This window comes from Calidris pugnax, unplaced genomic scaffold (assembly GCF_001431845.1).
Source record: "Calidris pugnax isolate Ruff unplaced genomic scaffold, ASM143184v1 scaffold38, whole genome shotgun sequence".
Lineage (NCBI taxonomy): Eukaryota > Metazoa > Chordata > Aves > Charadriiformes > Scolopacidae > Calidris > Calidris pugnax.
The window spans coordinates 3,419,517-3,442,386 of record NW_015090995.1 but is presented as its reverse complement, the minus strand read 5'-3'; the positions used below and the strand labels follow the sequence as shown (position 1 = coordinate 3,442,386).

The 22,870-nt window shown below is 45.3% G+C and overlaps 1 protein-coding gene across 1 annotated transcript in view; it reads left to right on the top strand.

The window, feature by feature from the left end:
* MSN (moesin) overlaps positions 1-16,620 on the top strand; it is a 47,674-nt gene extending 31,054 nt beyond the window's left edge. Inside the window, exons 3-13 of the mRNA XM_014955205.1 lie at positions 6,287-6,382; positions 6,907-7,181; positions 7,644-7,727; positions 8,061-8,207; positions 8,654-8,750; positions 9,796-9,959; positions 10,401-10,531; positions 11,150-11,310; positions 11,518-11,610; positions 11,977-12,210; positions 13,383-16,620. Coding sequence (XP_014810691.1) covers positions 6,287-6,382; positions 6,907-7,181; positions 7,644-7,727; positions 8,061-8,207; positions 8,654-8,750; positions 9,796-9,959; positions 10,401-10,531; positions 11,150-11,310; positions 11,518-11,610; positions 11,977-12,210; positions 13,383-13,547 — 1,647 coding nt within the window. The 3' untranslated portion in view covers positions 13,548-16,620. The remainder of the gene's footprint in view (positions 1-6,286; positions 6,383-6,906; positions 7,182-7,643; positions 7,728-8,060; positions 8,208-8,653; positions 8,751-9,795; positions 9,960-10,400; positions 10,532-11,149; positions 11,311-11,517; positions 11,611-11,976; positions 12,211-13,382) is intronic.
* The last annotated feature ends 6,250 nt before the right edge of the window (positions 16,621-22,870 follow it).

Below are 22,870 nucleotides of genomic sequence, written 5' to 3'. Positions count from 1 at the left end.
GGACCAAGCAGTGACTGCTGTCTGTTTGCTCTGTCCCAAGGTGGTCTTGGGTCCCATGATGGGCTGGGTAGAAACAAGGTTATGGCTGTTCACTTTCTAGCTCCCTTCATGTTCTGCTCTTGGAATTGCTAATCTAGTATTTTCTGCATGATGCTGGTTCTGAAAAAGGAGCTGCTTTCATCAGTGCTTTTTTGAGGGAGGGGAGGGTTCCTCTACAAAGCAAACTTAGGGTTTTGCTGTTGCAGCACATTGACTTTCTGGTGTGAAATCTGACTTTTGACTCTTTCACAGAAAAAAATTAAGATACCCTGCATGTTTTTGCCCTAGAGTGCCCTTTCACTTTGAGCTGTTGGTTCTGAGTTAAGCAAAAAGTAAGCTGCTGAGCGTTACCAAGTTTTTTGGCTGCACAGCTACCTCGGTGCATGCTCCTGGCTCTGTTCGGTAACATTTAGGCAAGTATTTGTTTCCACCTGTTGTGTATAAAGGTAGATAAATACATTTGTTATACCACACATAATTCTGACCTCCTCTGAACAGGATTCAGAAGACTTTTGGAAAGCTTGTTTATAGGTAGAACAGTGAGTCTAAAGTTCCATAGTAATAATAAGTGAATGGGCTTGAGGTAGAAATGTTCCTGTCTCCCTCTTTCCTGCTTGCTTCAATTTCAAAGCAATTTTTGTAGTGACAGAACAATGCAGATGTTTCACTGCTCTGTTGGAAAATGCCTTCTCCCCAAAGTAGCTGCCTGTAGAAATATCACTGAGCTGTGAAACGGTGCAGTAACACTGTGATTTAATCTCAAGATCTCTCTATAACACCCCATCCCCATGGCTTGTAACTGTACAGTTTAAATAGCTTAAGCTTGTGTGCACAGGTAAAACCTGGATTAATGGAGACAGGAGGACTGTACTGTCCGTATTCTGCAGCTTTGTTTTTGTACCTCTTTGCTTTTGAACCTTTTAGCATCAGCCACTGAACTCCAGTGCTCACTGCCTCTGACAAAACCAATAACTGCTCCCATTCCTCAGCTGCTAGCGATGGATTAGAAGAGCTGGAGGATGGGCTGTGCCTGTCAGGGGTGCTGCTTATCCCACAGGCCTGATTACCTTGAAATGCTGCTTTCCTGGGGGTGCAGAGCACAGGCTCTGCAACAGCGATAGCTGCTTGTTTTCCTCTTTTGACCCTTTTCTGTATCAGACTGAAGCGCAGCTGGACTGGAGACAGAGCATTGCTTTGCTTTGTGTATCTCCCACACACGGAAGATGTGTAAAGAACCAGTCTGGTAAAACTGCTCAGCTCTTACTGCAGTGGATAGTTTTGAAGTTGTGTCCCTCCAATCTCCCAGGATAGTTTTGAAGTTGTGTCCCTCCAATCTTTTTCTCCCCCTTCAAACTTCCTTTTTCTGGGTAAATTTTCTAGCTTAAATCGTCAGATTTTGGCCCATTGAGGGGGTGAGGGAGGGCTAGCCTGTGCCTTGGACAGGGAGAGAGGTAACTAAATGGCTTGCTGAAAGTGCTCCACAGCTGGCTGCTTCCATGGAAATGCCCTGGTGCAGTGGACACTGCATTTCACAGGCTCCTCAGGCAGCCTGCGCACAGATTACTCACAAAATCCTCAACTGCTTTGACTTCTGTGGTATGAAAACATACTCCCTTCTTCCATGTCCCCCACACGCTGCATGAGGCAGCTTCTCAGATGCCTTGTTTCTGATCGCTTCTGACCTTGGGATCCTGCTGGCACCTTGTTCTTTCTTTCATTCCCCTTCAGAGCCCCTTATTCCTTCTAGTCTCTGGTAGAGGAGTCTTAGCTGTCTGTTGGGTGGTAAATGCAGTCGATGGCCATTTGACAGATCTTACATCAGGATCTTTTTAACAATGAGTTGTGGTTACTAAACTGCTCAGTCAGTACTTCCCCAACCTAAAATGAACTCTATTTCTCCAGTTTAGAACAGAATTGCTTCTCGGTTATGTGCTTAGTGTTCTCTGAGCCTGTGGCTCTGACCTTCTGTCCTTTCAGTGCTGACTTTTGGACATTGCGAAGTCCAGGAGATGGTGGCTTCAGCATGCCACACCAGAGTAAGTCTTTAGAGTAACCAAATGTACCCAGTCTCATTAAAGGTGATTTCTGCCCAGTTAAGAGCCATGAAGCCAAGTCACAGGTTAAGAGGAAATGTGACATTAAAAAAAATTGTAGTATTTGTCACTTCACATCTTGAAAGAATGTGATTAACCTTCCTGGGAGGCTTTTCCTTAGTTTCCTGAGCTTTTGGGATCAAAACTAACCTTGTAATAGAAAAGTGCACTCAGCTATGGGTTAAAATTGTAACAATAAGCATCTCTGCTCACTCTAAACCTAATCATTGATGCTGTGTGTTATGGTCAGCACTGAGCCTAATATGTAATGGTGTGGGGGATCCTACATATTTCATTAAGAGCCAGAAATCCTGAGATTCTGAGTTCATGTGCCCTGCCCTGGCTTGCTTATCTGCTGCAGTGAGTTTAATGATTTTTTTTTTTGGAGCACCAGTTTGTCAGCCTCTTCTTTAGTGGTTGCTGAAGCTTACAACACAGGCTGGCCAAATCCCTCTAGACTTGATAATTCCAGCTGAGTTGAGCTGTGTCTGGAACAAAAATGGCTAGTCTCTCTTGGCCTCTAAACTAAGCTGTGTGAGGAGGGAGACTGTAGAGAAGCCTTTAGCCTTGGTAAGGTCCTACCTCGTAGTGTTTAAATACCTAGGAAACTGGTCTGGAGCACTTGATCCAGTAGATGAATGTGCTGAACCAAAAACTTACTATGGCAGTTTCATGGTAGAAAGCAGCAAGTCTTGGGACAGTGGCCGGTTCCTCCAGCAAAGCCCAGAGCTCTTATTTGTGTAAGGAAGGCTTGTGGTTGAGCGGTATGGAAATGTGTCTCAGATTTCACAGGAATATGTGGAAACTTGCTGGCTTTTATAAAAGCAGTAGTCCAACCAAAAATGGACTGCTTGTTGCTAATGAGGTCAATGGCAAACTGTAATAAGCTTAAAAACACAAAGACGATCCTGTCATTTAGCACTTTTGGCTTTTTAGTGTTTTGAAAAGGAAAGTTAGAAATATATCCATCAGCCAAACAGAAAGGGAAGAGTTGGATATTTATGGTTGTAGATGGAGCTCATCTTGGGTGTGAAGTTGAGAGGACCTGGAGGACTGTTCTAGGTCATTTTGGACTCTGGCATATGAAACTGCAGATAATGGCACCAATTCAGAGCTGCTCCTGCAATAATGTTTGTTAATGGTTTTCTCTCAGAAACACTTGACGTTCCTGTCGCAGAGAGGGAGAGGGGCCCACTTCATCTTTAACTGGGGCAGCAGGTGAGGTTCAGGACAGATTTATGCTGTGGGATAGCCTGGGATGTTTTGGCCTTTGGCTTAGGAGCTAGGTTTGAGTGGAATGTCTTCTCTGCTTACATCCTTTGGTCTTGCCGATGTGTAGATAGTGCTTTCATGCAGGATCCATGCTTGTTTGCCAGTGTGGTGGTGTATTTGCTGGGCTGAGAATGAGGGCAGTCCTCAAGCATCATCTTGATACTAAAATGTACATTTAAGAGGCTGCTTATGGCTCTCTGTCTGCTGTGGGTCAAGCACTCAATGGCAAGAGCATAGTTTGGAGGGAGATCGGTGAGTGCTGAGGAGAATGACAGGAGGAGTCACGCAGACCTGGAAAAATGTGGATTATGGAGAAGTGAGAGAGAAGGTTACCTGGAAGACCTTGTGTTTTCTGAACAGATGTAAAAAAAAAGAAATTGTACTACTGTGTGCTTAGACTGTCTGCAGAAGGTAAAGGGAGAGTCACCAGAAATGCACCTTTCCCCTGAGGTGATATTACTTACTAAGTGGAATTTTAGGCTAATGGGTACTTGATGAAGAGCTTTGTTTTGGCTGTTCAAGGTACCCTGGGACAGCTGAATTCTAAGGCTGCTGTAATCTTTGGTCAGTTGTAAACTAAGCCTTGTACTGCAGGCTAAACAGGACCTGGGGACTGACATAGTGTTCTCCCTGGCAGGAAGAAAAGATGTGTCAATTTTAGGTATTTAAGTATAGTGGTGTGTGTTAAGCAGTAGTCTGTATTCTCCTGTCCCGTGTGCCAGCCCTTCTCCATCCTCAGCTGCTGCCAGTAACTCCTTGCTTTTTGGAATATCTCACAGTAGCTCTACACCCCCAGACATCCCTGAGCTGTGAATTGCCAGCCAGGCTCCTCGCAGCTGTGGAAAGCCAATTCTTCATGCTTTTTTCCCCTTTCTAAATGGAACTAAATAACCTTCTAAAGCTGTGTTGGGAAGGAGGGAGGAGGACTATCTCCCCCCTGGCCTTGGTTCAGCAGCAGCTTGGGGGTGTGATGTTGTGTGCTGGGCTGTCCCTTGTTGTCCCGGCTATTGCTGTGCAGAATTCTGCTGTGGAATAAAAGTGCTTTTGTGCGGGGTCTTTCAGTTCCTTGCTGGCACCCGGCAGTGTTGAATTCCCAGGCAGCAAGCTGCTGACAAATGGAAGTGAAGCAAGCAGACACATGCAGCAAGAGGGGGGAGCTTCCATCCCATTCACATGTTAATGCTGCCAAGAACAGAGCTTTCCTTAGGCTCTAGGATGGGCATTTCTTCCTCTCCTGCCACCACGTCCTTTCAGTGCACCCCACAAACTCTGATTCTGCTCCTGCTGAAGCTTGTGTGCATCCTACTACGTGATACACACCAGTGAAGGCTTATCTGCCCCATGTTCCCATGTTTGCAGGGGCTTTAGGGCAGCTCTCCAGTCCGTGGTCCAGTGAGAACAGGCTGAATCATTACGTGGGATGATGCATATAGATGACATGACCGTGCGTAGGTTTTGTCTCTGTGGGTGCCTGTGCCGAAAGCTGCAGTGGGTTTTGGGGTTTGAGAGGAACTAGGGCCCTAACACTGCTCTTGAAAGGGCAGAAGAAATGTCTGACCCAAGCCCTAAAGAATCTTAACTAGCAATGTGTCTGTGGGGAACCTCTGTCCTTGCCTTTGGTGTCTTGCCAAAGCTAGAGACCACATCAGAAGGGAACAGAGTGCATCCTTAGGATTCTACGAGGAAGTGATTTAAAAGGAAGCAGGCATTTAGGCAGAAATCATAAAACACAGGACAGGGCAGTACGAAATTACCTCAGCTTTCCTGGCAGGGGACACACCGTGATCGGGCAGTTTTCCCAGGGCCAGGCTCATCCCCTGCTCTCCAGTTGAGTTCCTCTGAAGGAGGGGAGCTGAGGGCAAGCCCGAGGGGTGGGTGGTGTGTAAAAGCAGCGTACAGTGTCCTACTCTAGGTACAGTGTTGACCTAAAGACAACTGTCTTTTCCCTTCCCTTGTCTAGCAGTGGAGGTGATGGGTAAGCCCTTTGTTTGCTGGTATCGGAACAACTTCTGGGGGGTTCAGGAGAGATGTGGGGGAACTTCAGTTTCTAGACTCACTGCACCCTGTGGCACGTCCCAGACTTGCCAGGGCACAAAGCTGTGAACGCTGGTGCTAGTGAACAGGCTTAATCAAGAAACCTCCCCCTCCTTTTTGCCAGCAGTAGCATTATCCTGCAGTAGTCTTGCCCCCCCATGAGGCTCTTGTCTCTTGTTGCAGTATGTCCTTAAAGCCTTCTTAACTCTTATTTACACAGCACCCATGGTGTGGTGGGGAAATGACTCAGGAGAGAGCTTACGTAGAGATGTACTGAACTTCTGTGGTGGCCCTTTGTCGTGGTACAAGGGACAGCATATCGATGTACCCACTGTCGTAATTCTTAATGGTGCCTCTCATTAAAGAGCTGTGTGAAAGCCCTCTCCACAGCTATCAGTGGAGCAGAATACAAATCTTGAACCAGCACAGCCTAGCAGGGTGATTCATGGCTCACCCAGGAGTAGTACGTCTGCATGATAAGTGAGGGGTGTACCTGAAAATGGAGCTGCCTTTTTGATTCCGGGCAGCTATTAGACCTGTCAGACCTGTTGCATCGTATTTGGGCTATACATGTTGGCTTATAAGTAGCTGAGGAAAACAGTATCCTAGCTGTTGTTTATAAATCACAACAAGCCTTAAAGAGAGGAGGGAGAGGGAAGAATACAATGCATCTCCCACTTAAGACCCCTGAGATGCCCTGTCATCTGTGTATGTGCACCATGGCTAGGGCAGAAGGCTAGGACACTAGTCATGGTCATGTTCATCTGACCTTACCTCTAACATGTTCTGTTCCACCAAGTGAGATCAGCCCATCTGATTGGGGCTCTTGCTAATCATCTTTCTTCCAGGTCGTCAAGACGATTGGTCTAAGGGAGGTCTGGTTCTTTGGACTTCAGTATCAGGACACCAAGGGCTTCTCCACGTGGCTGAAACTGAACAAAAAGGTATGTTTGCTCCAAGGTTTCACTTGTCCTGGCAAATTCAGTCTCTGTATTTCTGTCAGAGATCTGTTCTTGCCTCTCTACACACCTAAAGTACTGCAGGATTAGGGAATTGGGGTTACCTTCCTTCAGTTCACACACCCCTTCCCCAAGGTACAAGGAGTTGCGGTGTCTGACCTGCTCCTCCTGCATCTAGTCCTGTTTGTTATCCAGGCAGATCCATTACCCTTTCCAGTAACACACTGCTGTGCTGCTCATGTGAGCATCTTGGGTGGAAAGAAACCTGGAAAGTAACTTACCTAGCACTGATTGTGACTACTGGCTTATCATAAACCCTCTGGGGAGAGGTGATGAGATATTTAGCGGTATGGAATTGAAAATTCTTGCTTTTCTGCCCACTCATTTCTGCATTGGAAAGGAGACTTTTTTTTTTTTTCTTTTCCTAATGTATGCTTGTTTTCCTGTTCATAAACCTGCCCCTCATTCCCTTGGTGTGTAGGCTATAAAATCCAATAACTCTGTTCCAGGTAACAGCACAGGATGTACGCAAAGAAACCCCCCTGCTTTTCAAATTCCGTGCCAAGTTCTACCCGGAGGATGTGGCAGAAGAGCTGATCCAGGACATCACGCAGCGCCTTTTCTTCCTTCAAGTGAAAGAGGCAATTCTGAATGATGACATTTATTGCCCTCCAGAAACAGCTGTCCTTCTGGCTTCTTATGCCGTCCAGTCAAAATACGGAGACTTCAACAAAGAGGCGCACAAGTCTGGCTACCTTGCTAACGACAAACTGCTCCCACAGAGGCAAGTGAATCTGGGTAGTCATAGAACTCCTTTGCCTTTAGGGGTTTGGGATTTACTTTATTTTTGGGTGGGATGGGGTGTATCTTGTTTGTAACATTCCGAATAAAATAAAGCCTCACTCCTCTCTGAGGATTGGGATTAGTGTTCACTTAATCAGAGGTTTTAATCTTAAACATTTTACTGCTACTGAAGAAACTCTAGTCAGAAATAGTGAAAACTGCTCCAAAACAAAAAAAAAATGAAATGCTACAAGGAAAAGCACAACTGTATACAACTTGTCATTTGTCAAACATCTGAATACTGACCAGTGTGTCTCTAGCCTTATAATAAAACTATTTCCTGAAATATTTTTGTGGGGGAACTGTGATACCAATGGAGTATTTAATGAAATGTTGTTCAAGAGTTATGTGACTGTGTAGATAAATGCAGTGGCTGGTCTCAAATGTCCCGTGCTGTTTCTAGAGTTCTGGAGCAGCACAAACTTAACAAGGACCAGTGGGAGGAGAGGATCCAGGTGTGGCACGAGGAACATCGAGGAATGATTAGGTAAGGGATGCAGTGTGAAACTGCTCTATTTAAAGTAGTGTGATATATGCTAGTGTATAGTGTATGAATGCATCAGGATAAACTGATGTTCTTCAGGTTATTCTGCTCAGAATAACTAAGTTGACCCATCTCTGCCCTTGCCTACTCCACCTGAGCTGGCTGTTCTTAGTAAAACAAAACTGATTTTTGCAGAGTATATGTGTTATTACCTACTAGGGTGATGCTTGGAACCTTTGCCAGCTTGTTGCTGCTCTGCCCATTTAGAAGCACCTTCTTGCTCTAATTGCTTATAGACTCAAAAAGGAATATCTGCTTTCTTTTTGCATGCTGCAGAGAAGATGCTGTCTTGGAATACCTGAAAATTGCACAGGATCTGGAAATGTATGGTGTGAACTACTTCAACATTAAGAACAAGAAGGGCTCTGAACTCTGGCTAGGTGTAGATGCTCTTGGACTCAACATTTATGAGCAGAATGACAGGTAATAAACCCCCTCTCCTCATTATTGCCTTCAGCTCCTTTCCAGTATAAAGGCATTCAAAATTTATCTTTTCTGAAACTCATTCTCTAACTAAACCCTACAATATCTATATCTTTCTTGGCTGTGTTTCTGACACTGCCAGAATGATTCATAAAATGTGCTGCTTTGGACCAAAAAAATACAAGAAACTGGCAAATCCTATCAAGCTAGTTTTACTTGTATCCCTAATCTTCCTGCTGCAGGTGCATTCTCCAGTTCTGTTTTCCATTTAAAAAGAAAAGTGGGATTGAAATCATTCACATGACTACTCTTATTTGCTGATCCCATTTAACATAAGAGTATTGAAATATGAGGGCAGATTTGGTAGAATTTTAAGTTTTATATTGTAAGTCAAGAATCTAGAATGACTTGGGGCTCTTATTTCCTTGTGCTTTCCATTTCTGCAGGCTAACACCGAAAATTGGATTCCCTTGGAGTGAGATCAGAAATATCTCATTCAATGACAAGAAATTTGTTATCAAGCCTATTGACAAGAAAGCACCAGTAAGAAACAACATTCAAATTAAGCTTTTGGTTTCTTAGCTGAATTATCTCTTTTTTTTTTTTCATTGCACACAATCTGATCTGTGCAGAATGGGTCTATTGGCAACAAGGTGATAGTTGGGATTTGTTTCTGGCTTGGAGGGTGGAAATTTGTTCAGTAGAACCTTAAGCTGTTCAGTGTCAGGGAGAAACTCTTTGCTTGGGGTTTCTGATTCTTCTAAGGTGGTTCAGATTCTTTGATAATACAATTGGGGATCTGAAGCACCTCTGTTAACTGTGAGTGCTTCCTTTGCAGCCTGTTGGCTTTAGTAGTGTATGGGATGGTCTGCTGCAGTTTTTCACCTTACTTGAAGCTGAAACTTCAGGTCATTTTGTAGGGTATGCTGGGAAGGTTCTTTTTTTCTTGCAAATTTTTAATGCACATAACTGGTTTCATTTTTAAGGCTTATTAATTTCCTGTGTCAGCTGATACATTCTGTTCTTCTGGTCATTCTTGTTACATTGCTACTTGGAAGCATTTCCCTGCTGCTGTTGCTTTGTCTTAAATTTAATTTAAAATTTAAATCAATTTAGAGACAAACTCTTTTGTTTTAGCAGAACAAACTTATTTATCCATTGGACATAATGCTTAACACACTTTCTGGCATCAGACAAAACATTACACTTGATGTGGCCGGCCAGGCTGTTGCATTAAATAACAAATTGGGAAGAAAGGTGGGAGAAGTGATAGTTTCAGTGTGCCTGGTAAACCAGTCCTGATGGTTTTGTAAAGACACAGTGGAGTGAGTTGCTGTGTACTGTGTGTGCTAGGGATGCTTTACAGTGAAACACAGCACATCGGGCACATCTGCCCTGTGTGTATTTGTTAGCTTAAAGTTAATTCCTAGGAGATAGATGTCTAACTACCACCGCTGATGAATTAGATAGCGTTAAGAAAAGCTGGCTAGCAATTCTAGAAAGCTTAGGGTCTTGGAGCGTGTTGCATGCACAGGGAGCTGCTTATGCTGAAAGAACAGATTTAATGCTGCCTTTTTCTTGTCCCAAGGATTTTGTATTCTACGCCCCACGGTTACGGATTAACAAACGGATCTTGGCACTTTGCATGGGGAACCATGAGCTCTACATGCGCAGACGTAAACCAGATACCATTGAGGTGCAGCAGATGAAAGCACAGGCTCGGGAAGAGAAGCATCAGAAACAGATGGAGAGGTAGGGTTCTGAGTAACCTGGGCTTGGTGGGGCACTGCACAATAGCATCATGTGCTGGATAAATCTCTGGCAGCACCTTAGTCTGCTTGAGCCAAGAATTGAACAGGTTGCTTTCTGCTTCAGTAGATCTAATGGGATGATGGAAACAGCACTCATCAAATGTGACCCACCATCAATTTCTTAGAGTTAAAGATTTGCCTGCCTATTTGATGGGACTAATACGGATCTTGATATAAGGAGACTTCCCTTGTAACGTTGCTATTATGAACGTGCCATTTAATTCCAGCAGAGCTTTTTCTTTCTACACTTCTATAAAGGGGCAGGTCTGGAGTAAAACTCATCAGCCGAGTGCTCTAGTGCCTATCCCTTGTGTTCACTAGGAAGCTCTCCAATCTGAGTAATTGTTAATTTGAAATCGCATTATGACTTCCCCCTCATCAGAGCCCTGTTGGAGAATGAGAAGAAGAAGAGGGAGTTGGCAGAAAAGGAGAAGGAGAAGATTGAACGTGAGAAGGAGGAGCTAATGGAGAGGCTCAAGCAAATTGAGGAGCAAACCAAGAAAGCTCAGCAAGGTAATATGAAATGTTCCAGTATTTCCTTAAATACATAGCCTGAGTGAGAAGGGTTCAAGTGGTAAAGCTGTGAGCATCTCTGAGCTATTTGGCTTTCCAGCATTGTGTGCTAACTGGTGCTGAAGGCCCTGATTTAGCCTTCTGAAGCCGAATTTAAGCCCTCCATATGCAGCTGCTGAAATAGGACTTGCGTTAAAGAGATGGGTGGTGGCCAAGATGCCTCTCTGGCAGCGAGAGCATCTTGCAGTTGTCCATGTGCTGGCTGGAAGCTTTATCCCAGCACGTCTGGAGAAGAGGGAATCAAAGCGTAGCAGGGGTCACACTGGCCAGTACTCTGCTGTGGTTACTGTCTAATTGCTTGGCCAGTGTCAGAGTGTGGTGCTGTATGCTTTTCTACAAATCAATCAGGCAAATAATCTGGCTTGGAACAGGCCTGGCTCTTAATCTTCCAGCTCCAGTTACAATGTGAGAGGAAAGGGGACAGTTGCTTTTCATCTGTCCTTTACCTGTCCCTCTGAAAGAAAACCCTCCTCCAGCACATAGGTGTAAGAGCACCTTCCTCTTCTCCTGCCATTCTTTACTTGATCTCTCTTCAAACGCGCTCCTCTATTCCTTCAGAACTGGAAGAACAGACCCGCAGAGCTATGGAGCTGGAACAGGAGAGAAAACGAGCTCAGGAGGAAGCAGAGAAGCTGGCTAAGGAACGTAGAGAAGCAGAAGAGGCAAAGGAGGCCCTATTGAGAGCATCCCATGATCAACAGAAGACCCAGGAACAGCTGGTAAGTGGGTGAGCTGAAAATTGGATAGGGAAAATAGTGTCAGGGTAGGCATCTAAGCTCTTAAAACAAACTAGGCTATGAATATAGTGAGGAAGGACAGTTTGGTTCTTCAGTTTCTGGGATACTGTTTTTATTCAGGACTTGAACTAAATGCTTCATTTAGCAAGTGCTTTGGTTTTGTCCCCATTAAAAGCCTTTCTTTTGCAGGCTGCTGAGATGGCAGAACTCACAGCCAGGATCACGCAGCTGGAGCTGGCCAGGCAGAAGAAAGAGAGTGAGGCCCAGGAGTGGCAACAGAAGGTAAAGCAGAATCTGAGCAAATGGCAGTACTTTTTTTAGGAGTTGCACTTCATTCTGTGTTGAGCTTGAGGATGTTGTAAATACCCAGCTTTGCTTTTCTTGGTGGAATGAATGCCCTGGTCAAAATATTTCTACTTGGACTTAGAATAATTAGACCTGTAGCCTGTTTTCCATTTATTTATAACCACTCTTCAAATTTCTGCAGTGTTAGCCAGCAGAAAGTTTTGCAAATGGTTGTGGCTGAGTAGCTTTGGAACATAGTACTTCAGTGTGCGAGGTTTCCTGTAATAAGCTCTGAGTAGCGCTTCTGTGGGAAGTCTCTCAGTATAATCCCGACTAACTCACTGTGGCATGGCCCCACTGCAGGCTCAGATGGTGCAGGAGGACCTAGAAAAGACCAAAGAGGAGCTGAAGACTGCCATGAGCACCCCTCACGTCACTGAACCCATGCATGCTGAGAATGAGCATGATGATGAGCAGGACGAGAACGCGGCAGAAGCCAGTGCTGAGCTGCGGTCAGAGGCCACCATCAAGGACCGCAGCGAGGAGCAGCGCACCACTGAAGCAGAGAAGAACGAACGGGTCCAGAAACACTTGAAGGTAAGAAGTTGGTGGCAGAGAAGGGTGTGTTGTCTGGGTGCTGCTTCTATTCTTCTTGCCCTTAATTGAGGCAGGGAGGTATTAAAAAAAAAAAAAGAGGTGGGCTGGGCAAAGAGGGATGATAGTGATCTTGCCAGATACTGCTTAACCATTGAGTAGAGAGCTAGATAGATCTTGTCTCCTGGTGTTTGCCTTCCATTTCACTGGAAGTAGTGAAGTTTAAAAAAAAAAAAAAAAAAGGGGTGGGATGGGGAAAGAGGGATGATCGTGATCTTGCGAGATACTGCTTAACCATTGAGCAGAGAGCTAGATAGATCTTGTCTCCTGGTGTTTGCCTTCCATTTCACTGGAAGTAGTGAAGTATTTTCAAGCAGTGCCAAAAAGCAGCATCTGTCACGCATGGTGTGCTTGTGTGAGTCTTGCCAGCCACCTGCCAGCTGTTCGTAGCCCTGGCTGCAGTGAATCGGAGAACTTGGTCCAGTTCCTATCAAACAGCTGTCTGTAGCTGTCTTGTCTGACAGGGTTGTGTTACAAAACCCTGGAAGCAGCCCTCTAGGGCTCAACATGAGGGGATCTCCTTTTTATAAGGAGCTCCAGTGTTCTGGTGTTGACTTTTTCCAAGCATTTTGTTACAGTGCCTGCTACCTTCCTGACTTGTACCAGGCTTTGTGTGTTCTGCATCATGCTGTGGTGGTTATGCACAGGCAGAGTGACAGAGATGCACTTTTATCTTCTGCATCAAGTTTCTTTTGTGATAGAAGGCTAGTAATTGTACAGATTCTGCAAGATGTTCCTATTGTCTTTAGGGAACCCTCCATTTTTTCTGAAGTACATTGGAGAGTCTTTCTTGCTGTGCTAGACAAAGATGGATAGGGTGACCAACTGCCTGATGTTTTCTACCTTCAAATGTTAGGGAAAAACATCAACAAGTTCCACAGAACCACAGAATCGTTTTGTTTGGAAGGGATCTCTTAAGATCATCTGGTCTCACTTCCTAGCTCTAGCAGGGTCAGGTAAAGCAGGTTGCCCAGAACTGTCAATATTCGGGTTTATCCGTTTCCTGTCTCCATGGATACTGAATTTTTTAGGAGGTTCAGCAAGGAACCTCCTTGTTCAACCTTGAGTCTCTGGCACGTGCTAACCCATTGCTATCTGCTTCTCCTTCTCCAAAGGCTCTTTCCTCAGAGCTGGCAAACGCTCGGGATGAAACCAAGAAGACAGCCAACGATATGATCCACGCTGAGAACATGCGTCTAGGCCGAGACAAGTACAAGACCCTCCGTCAGATCCGGCAGGGCAACACCAAGCAGCGCATCGATGAGTTTGAGTCCATGTAAACTCTCCCCCCAGCACCTGCAGTCCTGCACTCTCTTCTCCCCTCTTTCCCATCCTCTCCCATCATTCACTCGTAATCGTGCTACGCTGGAACCACTACAGAAGAGTGACCATGGTCTTATTTATCGAGTTTTGGGCAAACGCTGGAGTTAAGCAACAGGAGAAAAAAAAAAAAGAATAGTATTTACATCTTCTTGGGGTGGCTTGGGAAAGCAAACATGTATTGGGGCAAATCTGAAATTGTTTGGCTTTGGATAAAGTCTCGCTGCATTTAGTTTTGTATTGCTTACTGAAGTGGCTGTGGTGCTGTCCTCTCCTCTGGGGTGGGGAGGCCAGCAGATACTTTTGCTGACTTAAGTACAGTAAAGTGCTAACGGTTTGACACTGTGCCTTCCTACTAACTTACGCAAGCTTCAGTATTAAGCTTAGTAGCCAGGGTCTGAATTTCTGACTTAATACAGGGTCTGAATCATGTAGTTGAGAAGACGAGGCTGGAGCTTAGGAAGAAGGGTTGGAGGTAAATTGTGGACTTTCGTTCTCAAAGACCAAAGCTTTTGTCCTTCAAACATAAGCAGACCAAACAGATACTGTGGCGTTCCTGCTGGTGTTACCTTTTGTTGTTTAATGATGGGATTTTGAATTTCCGAGTCACGAGGCAGCCTTTGGAATATTTCCACTGACACAGTGGTGGTTTGGAGCCTCGACTTCTCTGCTTTCCAGAAGTTTTGTCTCTGGTAAATGGCTGTGTTCGCTGTCATTTATCTGACTTGAATGTAACCAGTGAGGCAGAGATAGCTAAAGAGCCCTGCCTTCCTTTTTGGGTTTGCCAGTGGAAACCTAAAGGGGTAGGTAGACATCTAAAAGACTAAAAATTCCTGCAACTGTATTTTCCCTTGCTGAACCAGTACATTTCTAGTCATGTGAATAGGATTTCAGGTTTTTCCATAAGAGGCCTTTTTAGCACATAGTCATTGGTGCCTTATGACTGTGTATAGATCTACTGTAGCTCAGATGTCTTTAGTTTAAACTAGATGCAATCATAAAAAGTGATCAGCAGCTGGGGACCAAAAACTACTCTTGTATCTGGGTCACGTACAAGACACTGCATCTGTCTTCCTGGCCTCGAGCAGCATTTGAGGGGAGAGGATCCTGAGATATTTCTCCAATTGCTGCCTTAATGCTCACTAGCTTTCTGCCAGATCCCTGGCTCAAGTGCTTTTCCTTCCCTGGAAGGATGCTTTGCCCCTTTGTAGCTTTGAGAACAGAAGGCTCTGTCTCTTAGAAATGGGACACTAGTGGTTGTGAGACTGGTCCTGAGAGCCATTTGTACCAGTTGTTGTAATACCCATCACCTCCTGTCTTCCGAGCTGTCCATGCTGTAGCTACCAGGAATCCTCCCCCCATTTCTGGGGAAGAAACAGCCATTTATGCTCAGGGTTGAATTGGATTTTGCCTTGATCCTTCGTAGAAGGAAATGTTTAACCTTCAGAAGAGGCCTCTTAAAAATGGATTCCACCCTACAGTGGAGTCCTCCTTTGCTTTGCCCTCCTTGGATTAGCCTGTCCCTACAGGAAGTCATTGGGCTACTTTGTCATTTATTTTCTTACCTAGCATGATCCTAAATCTTGTGACTTTCTCAGTTTTGTGGATTCCCCCTTTGTATGGGTCACTGCTAGTGGTGGTAAAATTAAAATACCTGAATGCTCGAGCATCGTCAGCTCCCCGCTCTGTGCCAAAAAAAATGTTCATGATAGTGTTAATAAACTGCAGTATTTCCCCAAGAATTCCTTGGGCTGCTGGAACAAACCTTACCAGGGCTGTATTATTTTCTTTTTTGGGAGCAATACCAGTCTGTGGAGATCCACACAAATACCAACCAGCCAACCTCTGTTAGGAGCGTAGCTCAACGTGTTGCTTCTAAACATCCAGATAAGTCACGTGGGAGGCCCCTTCTCTCCCCTGGACACGTCTGCTTTTGGGGGACACGACACGGTAGGCTTTTGGTTGGCCAAAAATGACGTGCCTCAGTACTTAGGAAGTCCCAAATGGAAGATTACAGTTAAATTTGTCAGAATTGATATTGTGCATTTCTACACTGAAGGGTTATTGGCACTGGCTCCACGTGAGTCTCATTACTGGGGGAACAGACAACCTTTACACTTCTGTTTTTGGTGCTTTAAAGCTGGTTCTCAGCACTTCTGCTCTGTCTGTGGCAACTATTGATGCATTTTTGGGGGGAGAAAAGCCTTTATTATATTTTAACAATTTCCTAATGAGCTGATGTATGGTGCCTGGATACATGTTCAAATAATAAACCAGTAAACCTTTTCTGCTTTGATGGGTCACACAACACTGCTGAGCTCATGTATTATGATGCAGGCATGACTTATGTTTATAGTGTTGGTATTTTTTTAATCGTTCTAATTCCAAATGGTCCAATATAGGAATAGAACGGCTTGTGCCAGTGAGTCCACCTAACTCTTTGTAGTTGTTTCAGCCCTGCCTTCTTCTTAACCAGTATTATATTCCAGTGGTATCTAATGATATTTGATTTCAATACTTCTAGCTATGCACAATTAGAAAATATTAGTCCTGGGACAGAGGATATGTTTATGGTCCTCCTTCCCTTGGAAATGTATACTGTATTGTAAAGAAATGATATTTTGCAAAAAAACTAATGTAAGAAGCTTTCAGTATTAAGGTGAGATTTGTAGACACTTTTTTTTTATTTGTTAGAGTACAGTGAATTGTTCTTTCTCTCCGTGTTCCAGTTTAATTGGATAACTGCTCCTCTAGGGGGGTGGGGGGAGGGAAGTACTTTATCAAACGTGGGCCTGGCTTGTTTTTCTTGTTTTATTTTTTGTTACTGTAAATTATGGTGAGGTTTTTTTGACCAGTCTTTTTACTGGATTGTAATAAAACATCAATTCTTAAGGTGATGGAGTAGTTCATGGGTCCATGTACTTATCTGTAGAGAGAACCTTGATATAAAGGCATTTGTTTTTCCTGTTTGGAGGAGTTGTTAAAATCCATACCCTTTTTTCCTGAAGTGCCAATAAAGTTCAGAGAAATTCAGCAGTTGGTGTCTGGCTGGTTTCTTAAGGCTTGCTTGGAGTCTAGAGCTGTGTCTCGAAGCTGAACAGGTCTTCCATGTGGGTCTGAGAGCACAGCCTGGTAGAGCTCTCAGGAATGAGAAGATCTTACTTGCATCCTGAAAAGCAACTCCTTGAATAACATCTCTTTCCCACTCCCCAGCCCTCCCAGCTGTCGGACTGGAGCCAGTACTGGAATCCATGCTTCTTTGTGGAGATGCTGAATATAAATTTAAATTGTATTTAACTTGTAAGTGGACTGAATGGAGGAGGAGGAGGAGCAGCTGCTGGATCTTGCCACTGGTGAGCCCATGTGCATCCATGACCAAGTTAAGCGTGCAGAAGGTGGCCAGGCCTCGATGCTGCTGCTTGTCCTTCATGTCCTGCTGGGTCTGTCCTGCCCTGATCCAGGATTTCAGCCCAATTTGTTTTGCAGCTACCTCCCATGGGTGTCTCTACCTGCGATTCCTGAGGTCTCAGGACTGGGTCCTACGATGGAAGAGCATGGCTGCTGCCACCTTTCTGCTAATGAACTGTGTGGTCTTTCCTTGTAGCTGCTCACCGTGTGGTTGCGAAGAAGGGCTCTGTAGAACTTCTGCCTTGTGGCTGCTGCACTGCAGAATAAGGCAGAGATGTCATCAGAACCTTTTAGCACTCAGAGATCTGGTGCTAAGGGAGAAACCTGATGTCTGTAAATAAAACGTGAGGTCTGGAGCAGTGGAGACTTCTGCAGTTCCCAGCAGGTTTGGCAAGCATCCAGCTTCCATAGGTGGGTCTTTCTTGTTCCTTTCTTCCAGGATTCCAAAAAGCTGAACACCACTGGAGGAATTGCATTTCTGCTTCAGCGCTACAGCAGCTTTCAAGGGAAGGTTGCACTGGTCTGGGGAGGTTATTCACACAAATGGGGTTCTTTCTTCTCAATGGACAATACCTTTCAGCTTGTGCTTAGATTTCTGGAGTCTCTGAGGACTCTCTGCCTGCAGCCAGATGACTCTTCTGCATGAGTGGGCTGGCTTTCATGGCATCTCCTTGCCTGTATCTGTGGAGGCTTAAGAGGCTTAGTAATTCTCCAGTTTGGTAAATCTATATCCAGTTTGTCTTTGAAGAAATGGAAGTGCAAAGCATTAACAGCTGAAGGCTGCTTCTGTGCAGGACCATGTAGTTAAAAATCCAAAACACCTGATTCTTCTAATCTCGGAAGGTATTTTGTAGTTTAGAATCAGAAATTGGTATTTAACCTCTAGTTTGTGTAGACAGCTTCTGGGTTTGCTGTTGTCTGTGTCCTTGCCTGTATCTGTGGAGGCTTAAGAGGCTTAGTAATTCTCCAGTTTGGTAAATCTATATCCAGTTTGTCTTTGAAGAAATGGAAGTGCAAAGCATTAACAGCTGAAGGCTGCTTCTGTGCAGGACCATGTAGTTAAAAATCCAAAACACCTGATTCTTCTAATCTCGGAAGGTATTTTGTAGTTTAGAATCAGAAATTGGTATTTAACCTCTAGTTTGTGTAGACAGCTTCTGGGTTTGCTGTTGTCTGTGATACGTTTCAGATCTAGTTCAGGCTACACTGGCAAGTGCTGGGCTCTCAGGTGCTTTTGTCTGAAATGAGGACAGGTTGGACCATAAAAAGCTCTCAGAAGAGCTGGGGACCAGAAACACTGTGTTTTTGCAGGTTCTGGAATGTGGCTTTATTAACCAGTGTAACTTAGTAAGAATTCTAGAGTCAAGTTTTCATGGAGATGAATCTCCCTGGTGGACTAATGCACTGTGCTGAGGATACTCTGTCCTGCTGATACGTTTCAGATCTAGTTCAGGCTACACCAGCAGGTGCTGGGCTCCCAGGTGCTTTTGTCTGAAATGAGGACAGGTTGGACCATAAAAAGCTCTCAGAAGAGCTGGGGACCAGAAACACTGTGTTTTTGCAGGTTCTGGAATGTGGCTTTATTAACCAGTGTAACTTAGTAAGAATTCTAGAGTCAAGTTTTCATGGAGATGAATCTCCCTGGTGGACTAATGCACTGTGCTGAGGATACTCTGTCCTGCTCGGTGTCAGTGCAGCTGTAGAAACAAGGGTGCAATTGCTTTTTCCTTCTCCTGTTTTCACTTTCCAAGGCAGGGAATTGCAAGGGGTTGGTCTCCAAATTCTGATTTGTTTTGGTGTAGACAAGTCCTGTAGGGACTTCTCCAGGCAGATGGCAAGCTTATCTGGTGCTTGCTCAGGCTGATACACGTGGAGGGAAGCACAGGCTCTTTTTTATTTTTTTAGGTGGCCTGGTGTGACATTCTCACTGAGCAGATGAGCAGGCTCAGTAGCCTTCCAGCCACTTCCTTTCTTTCCTGTGATGAACAATAATAGAATTTGAACACCCCCTGGTGCCACGCTTATCAGTTCAGGTCAATTTGTGCAGGATGCTGTTAGTAACTATGGCAACTTAGTAAAGGAACCAGATTAGATGTTGCTCTCTGCTTATCAGGGTAGGACTCTACCTTTTGACAGCACTATCCTCTTGAAATCTGTTTTGAGTTGTGGAACCAGTAGATAGTGGATCTCTGAGACATCAAATGAGATTTGTTCTCCCCTTTCTCACGTTAGCTGGTTCTAGAAGATGTTACTTCTGTCTGTAACTGAGCTTCAGTTTTGGTGGAACATGTGGCAGCAGCTCTCCGTTAAGTAGCTGCATCTGGTAGCTGTTTTCCAACATCTTGCAAAGCTTGATGAGGCAATATACGGGGTAAGGTATGACAATTGTAGATAGTTGTATGGCAGCTGCTTGAAGATGTGCAAAGGCAGACTGTCTCCCAGTGAGAAAGCAGAGAATAACTGAGGTATGGCTTGTTTGCCCTGTACAATCAGTCTGACCATTCTGTTGAGTGCTAGCTTCCCAGCTGTACCTCACTCAATCTTGGGCAGGCTAATTATCTTATACCAGTGTCTAATTGAAGCATGTGACAACTGGCAGAGAAAGGTGTAATTCATTTGTGACTGATATCAACCCATAACTGCTGCATACCCTTACGCAAGTTGACTCCACATGTGATATTAATGTCTCCTTTGCAGAAAAATTAGCTTATGTGTAAGTAAAAGGATCTAGGCCTCAAAGCATTGAATGTTAGGCTGAGGCTGGCTTTGCTCTTGTGTGTCTGCAGCTCTAATTTAAGTGCAGTTAGTGGGCAAGGGTGCAGGTCACTATGACTGAACGGTGCCTAAATGAACATCTAGTGCCAAGTGATGCGTCTCTGAAAGTTACTAGTAATTTTAAGATTAATTTTCCAGGGCGGATGGCAGGATGGAGTTGGGTATAGGGAGAAGTGGAGGAAAGAATGAGGAGACATTAAGGAAAGAGTAGTGCTGAGACTGCAAAAAGGAATATTGGGAGCTCCTGGAAGGGATTGTACCTCCGACTTCTGGTGAGAACGCACTTGCTCTGAGCAGGTATTAATTAATGCATTGATAGAGCTTTCCAGTGAGCAGAGCTAGTTGGAAAATTACAAGCACCCATGACTGCTATTGCCTCTAGTTGTGCATCATCTTTTAAAGAAATAATACAAGCCAGGGTTGATCTTCAATCATCAGTATTTGATTACAAGCACCCATGACTGCTATTGCCTCTGGTTGTGCATCATCTTTTAAAGAAATACAAGCCAGGGCTGATCTTCAATCATCAGTATTTACTGAAGGGTCAAGGGGATGTGAAATATACTGCTCTGGAGCTGGGAGGTTACAGGGAAGGCTGTCTATACCCCGCATGCAGCAGTACTGCCCTCCCATCCATCTCTGAAGCATCCTTGACTGAAGGAGAAGCATCTGCACATGAAGGCCTTGGCTGGGGCACCGTAACTTCTTGGTGGCCTTCACCCAGCCAGCAGCTGCATTGCCAGAGGTGGCTGCTGTCAAGAAGCCAAGCTGTGAATTGATTTAGTTTTGTTGTTGCAGCGTCAGCCTGTCTCTGATGATTGCCTTGTTCTCCTCTTGCTTCTAGTGGTGAAAATCTGGCCCTTGCTCCTTTGGTTGTAGTCATTCTCGGAAGGCTGCTGAACATCTAGAGAAAGGTCAGAGCAGGCAAATGGTAGTCTTGTTTGATGGATGTAGAAACTGAGGCACATTTACAGCCTTCCCCATGAGCCTCCAGCCTCCAAAAGGCAGTATCTGGGATTGGAGCACACTTGGTGTAAGCACTTTGTCTCCAGGTTTGTGTTCAGTGCCTCTGGTTTGGGGCAATGCTCTGGACGTGTTCCTGTGGGCTTGGAGAAAGCAGAAAAAGCATGAGTTGTCCTCTTTGATTTTATTTGCATCTTGTTCTGGAACAGGAAAGGAATTTCTTCCTCCCTTAATTTATTGGAGGTACCAAATCTTGATTCAAGCGGCAGTGGAGTTACTCTCCCAACCTCAGAACTGCTGCGTTACTCAAACTATATTAATGTGTATATTGATGACTACAGGATTACAGTTGCTTTCAGAAGAGGCAGCAGACTAATACGGTAATTTTAAACCTTCCTTCTAGGGTCTCTTGGAAGCCACAAAGTTTACAGAAGAGGTCTTCTGGTCAGAGCTGTTTGCACAGAGCGTCTGCTGCCCAAAGGACCCGATGCACGTCTGCCTGGTGCTGAGCATGCCTACGTGTGTGGTGAGCCAGACCACAAAGGACTGAAGCTCAAACGGTGGTCAGAGGAGCTGGGTCTGGTATCTGAGAAGTCGGAGTGTGCTTCTGGCTGAGGAGAGCTGTAACCTCTTGCTTGGGTCAGTGGAGCGCTGATCTCCATCTGTCTACTCCCTGTGCAGAGACCAGGGGTGAGGTGGAGTTGGTGGCACCTCGTAGCTCTTTTGGGCGTTTGCAGGAGAGTCCCTAGGGTGGGAGTGGGTGCAAATTGTCCTTTGCGTGGTGCAGAAGACATTGGGTGATGTGTTTCAAACCGGAAAACCACTTCCTTCCCAGCATGTGCTAACACCTCGCTAGATGTGTCGGCACAGCCTCTGCAGCGGCAGCAGCCTGTGACCTGCTGGCAAGCAAGGTGGGGAGGTATGAACATGTGCACGCTGATGGAAACTTGGCTCCTGGTGAATTTCTGTGAAACAGAGCTAAAGATTCACATCAGCTGTGTGTGTCCAGCCCATAAAGTGTGTGCTGACCTCCCAAAGCAACATTTTGAGGGGGTTTTCTTTCAAAGCGGGGGTATTTTTTCTTACTTGGAGTTTTTCTTTGTTGGTTGGTTTGGTTTTTGTGGGAAGGGGTCGTTACTTGCAAGGCTTTAGTTGTGTCCTGGGCTAAATGAAGAAAGGTTTACCTTGTAAAGGCTGCATTTACTTCTAGGTCTGCTGCCAGATGGAGTTGGGGAGAGGAGGGAAAAGGAAAATCTTACTTCTGCCTTTTTTCCTCCCTGTTTCAAAGATCTTTAAAACAGCCTTATCTGAACCCAGTACAGGGCACGATTCTCTCCTACCCCAGCAGGCTTGTTCCTGCTTTCAGCAGAGGACTGTTGGACCCCTTTGCTGCTTCTCACCTCCCTTCAGGACAGGGTACGATGCTCTCAGCCCCGAGTTCCCCCTCTGTGATGGCCTCTCTCCGGTGGGGTGGCATTGACCTGTCACTCGCTGTGCTCCGAGTTCCGGGCAAGGAGAGAGGTCAGTGCCAGGCAAACAGGCAAACGGCCTTGCTGTGCAAACTGCTGCGTGTGTATCTGGGGTATCTCTCAAGTCAAGGTTTGCTGGGGAGATAAGAAGCTTTGTGGTTTGCTTGGATGTGCTGTGGCCCCTTTCCTCCTGTCTCTCATGGCAAGCCTTGCTTTCCTTCTACGGAAATGAGCGAGAGACAGAAGTGGGCTGCCTCCTGCATCTCGGCACTGCCTGAAAAGTGAAGGCAGGACCGGGCAGAGGCTTCACAGAGCGATTTTTAAATTCAGGGCTGAGCTGCAGCCCAAGAATTGATGTATTCAGGGCAAACCACCTGGAAAAAGCTGACCTGAGAGCAAGGGACCACAGGACAAGGACAGTGGCCAGAGCTGTGTTCAGCTGAAGCGAGCCACTCGCCTCACTCTGTGATATAAAGCAAGGGTGGGGAGGGAAGCCTTCGAAGGATAGGCTATAAATTATTTGAAATGAGAACTTTTTACACTAACTGGGGTTGAGGAGTGGAATGACAGAGAAGCCCCGGTGATGCTGGGCAGTCTGTGCACCCAGGCCTGCCACGTGTCATCCCTGCTTTGGCACCCTCCTCCTGCCCTGCTGCTCCCAGGGACGT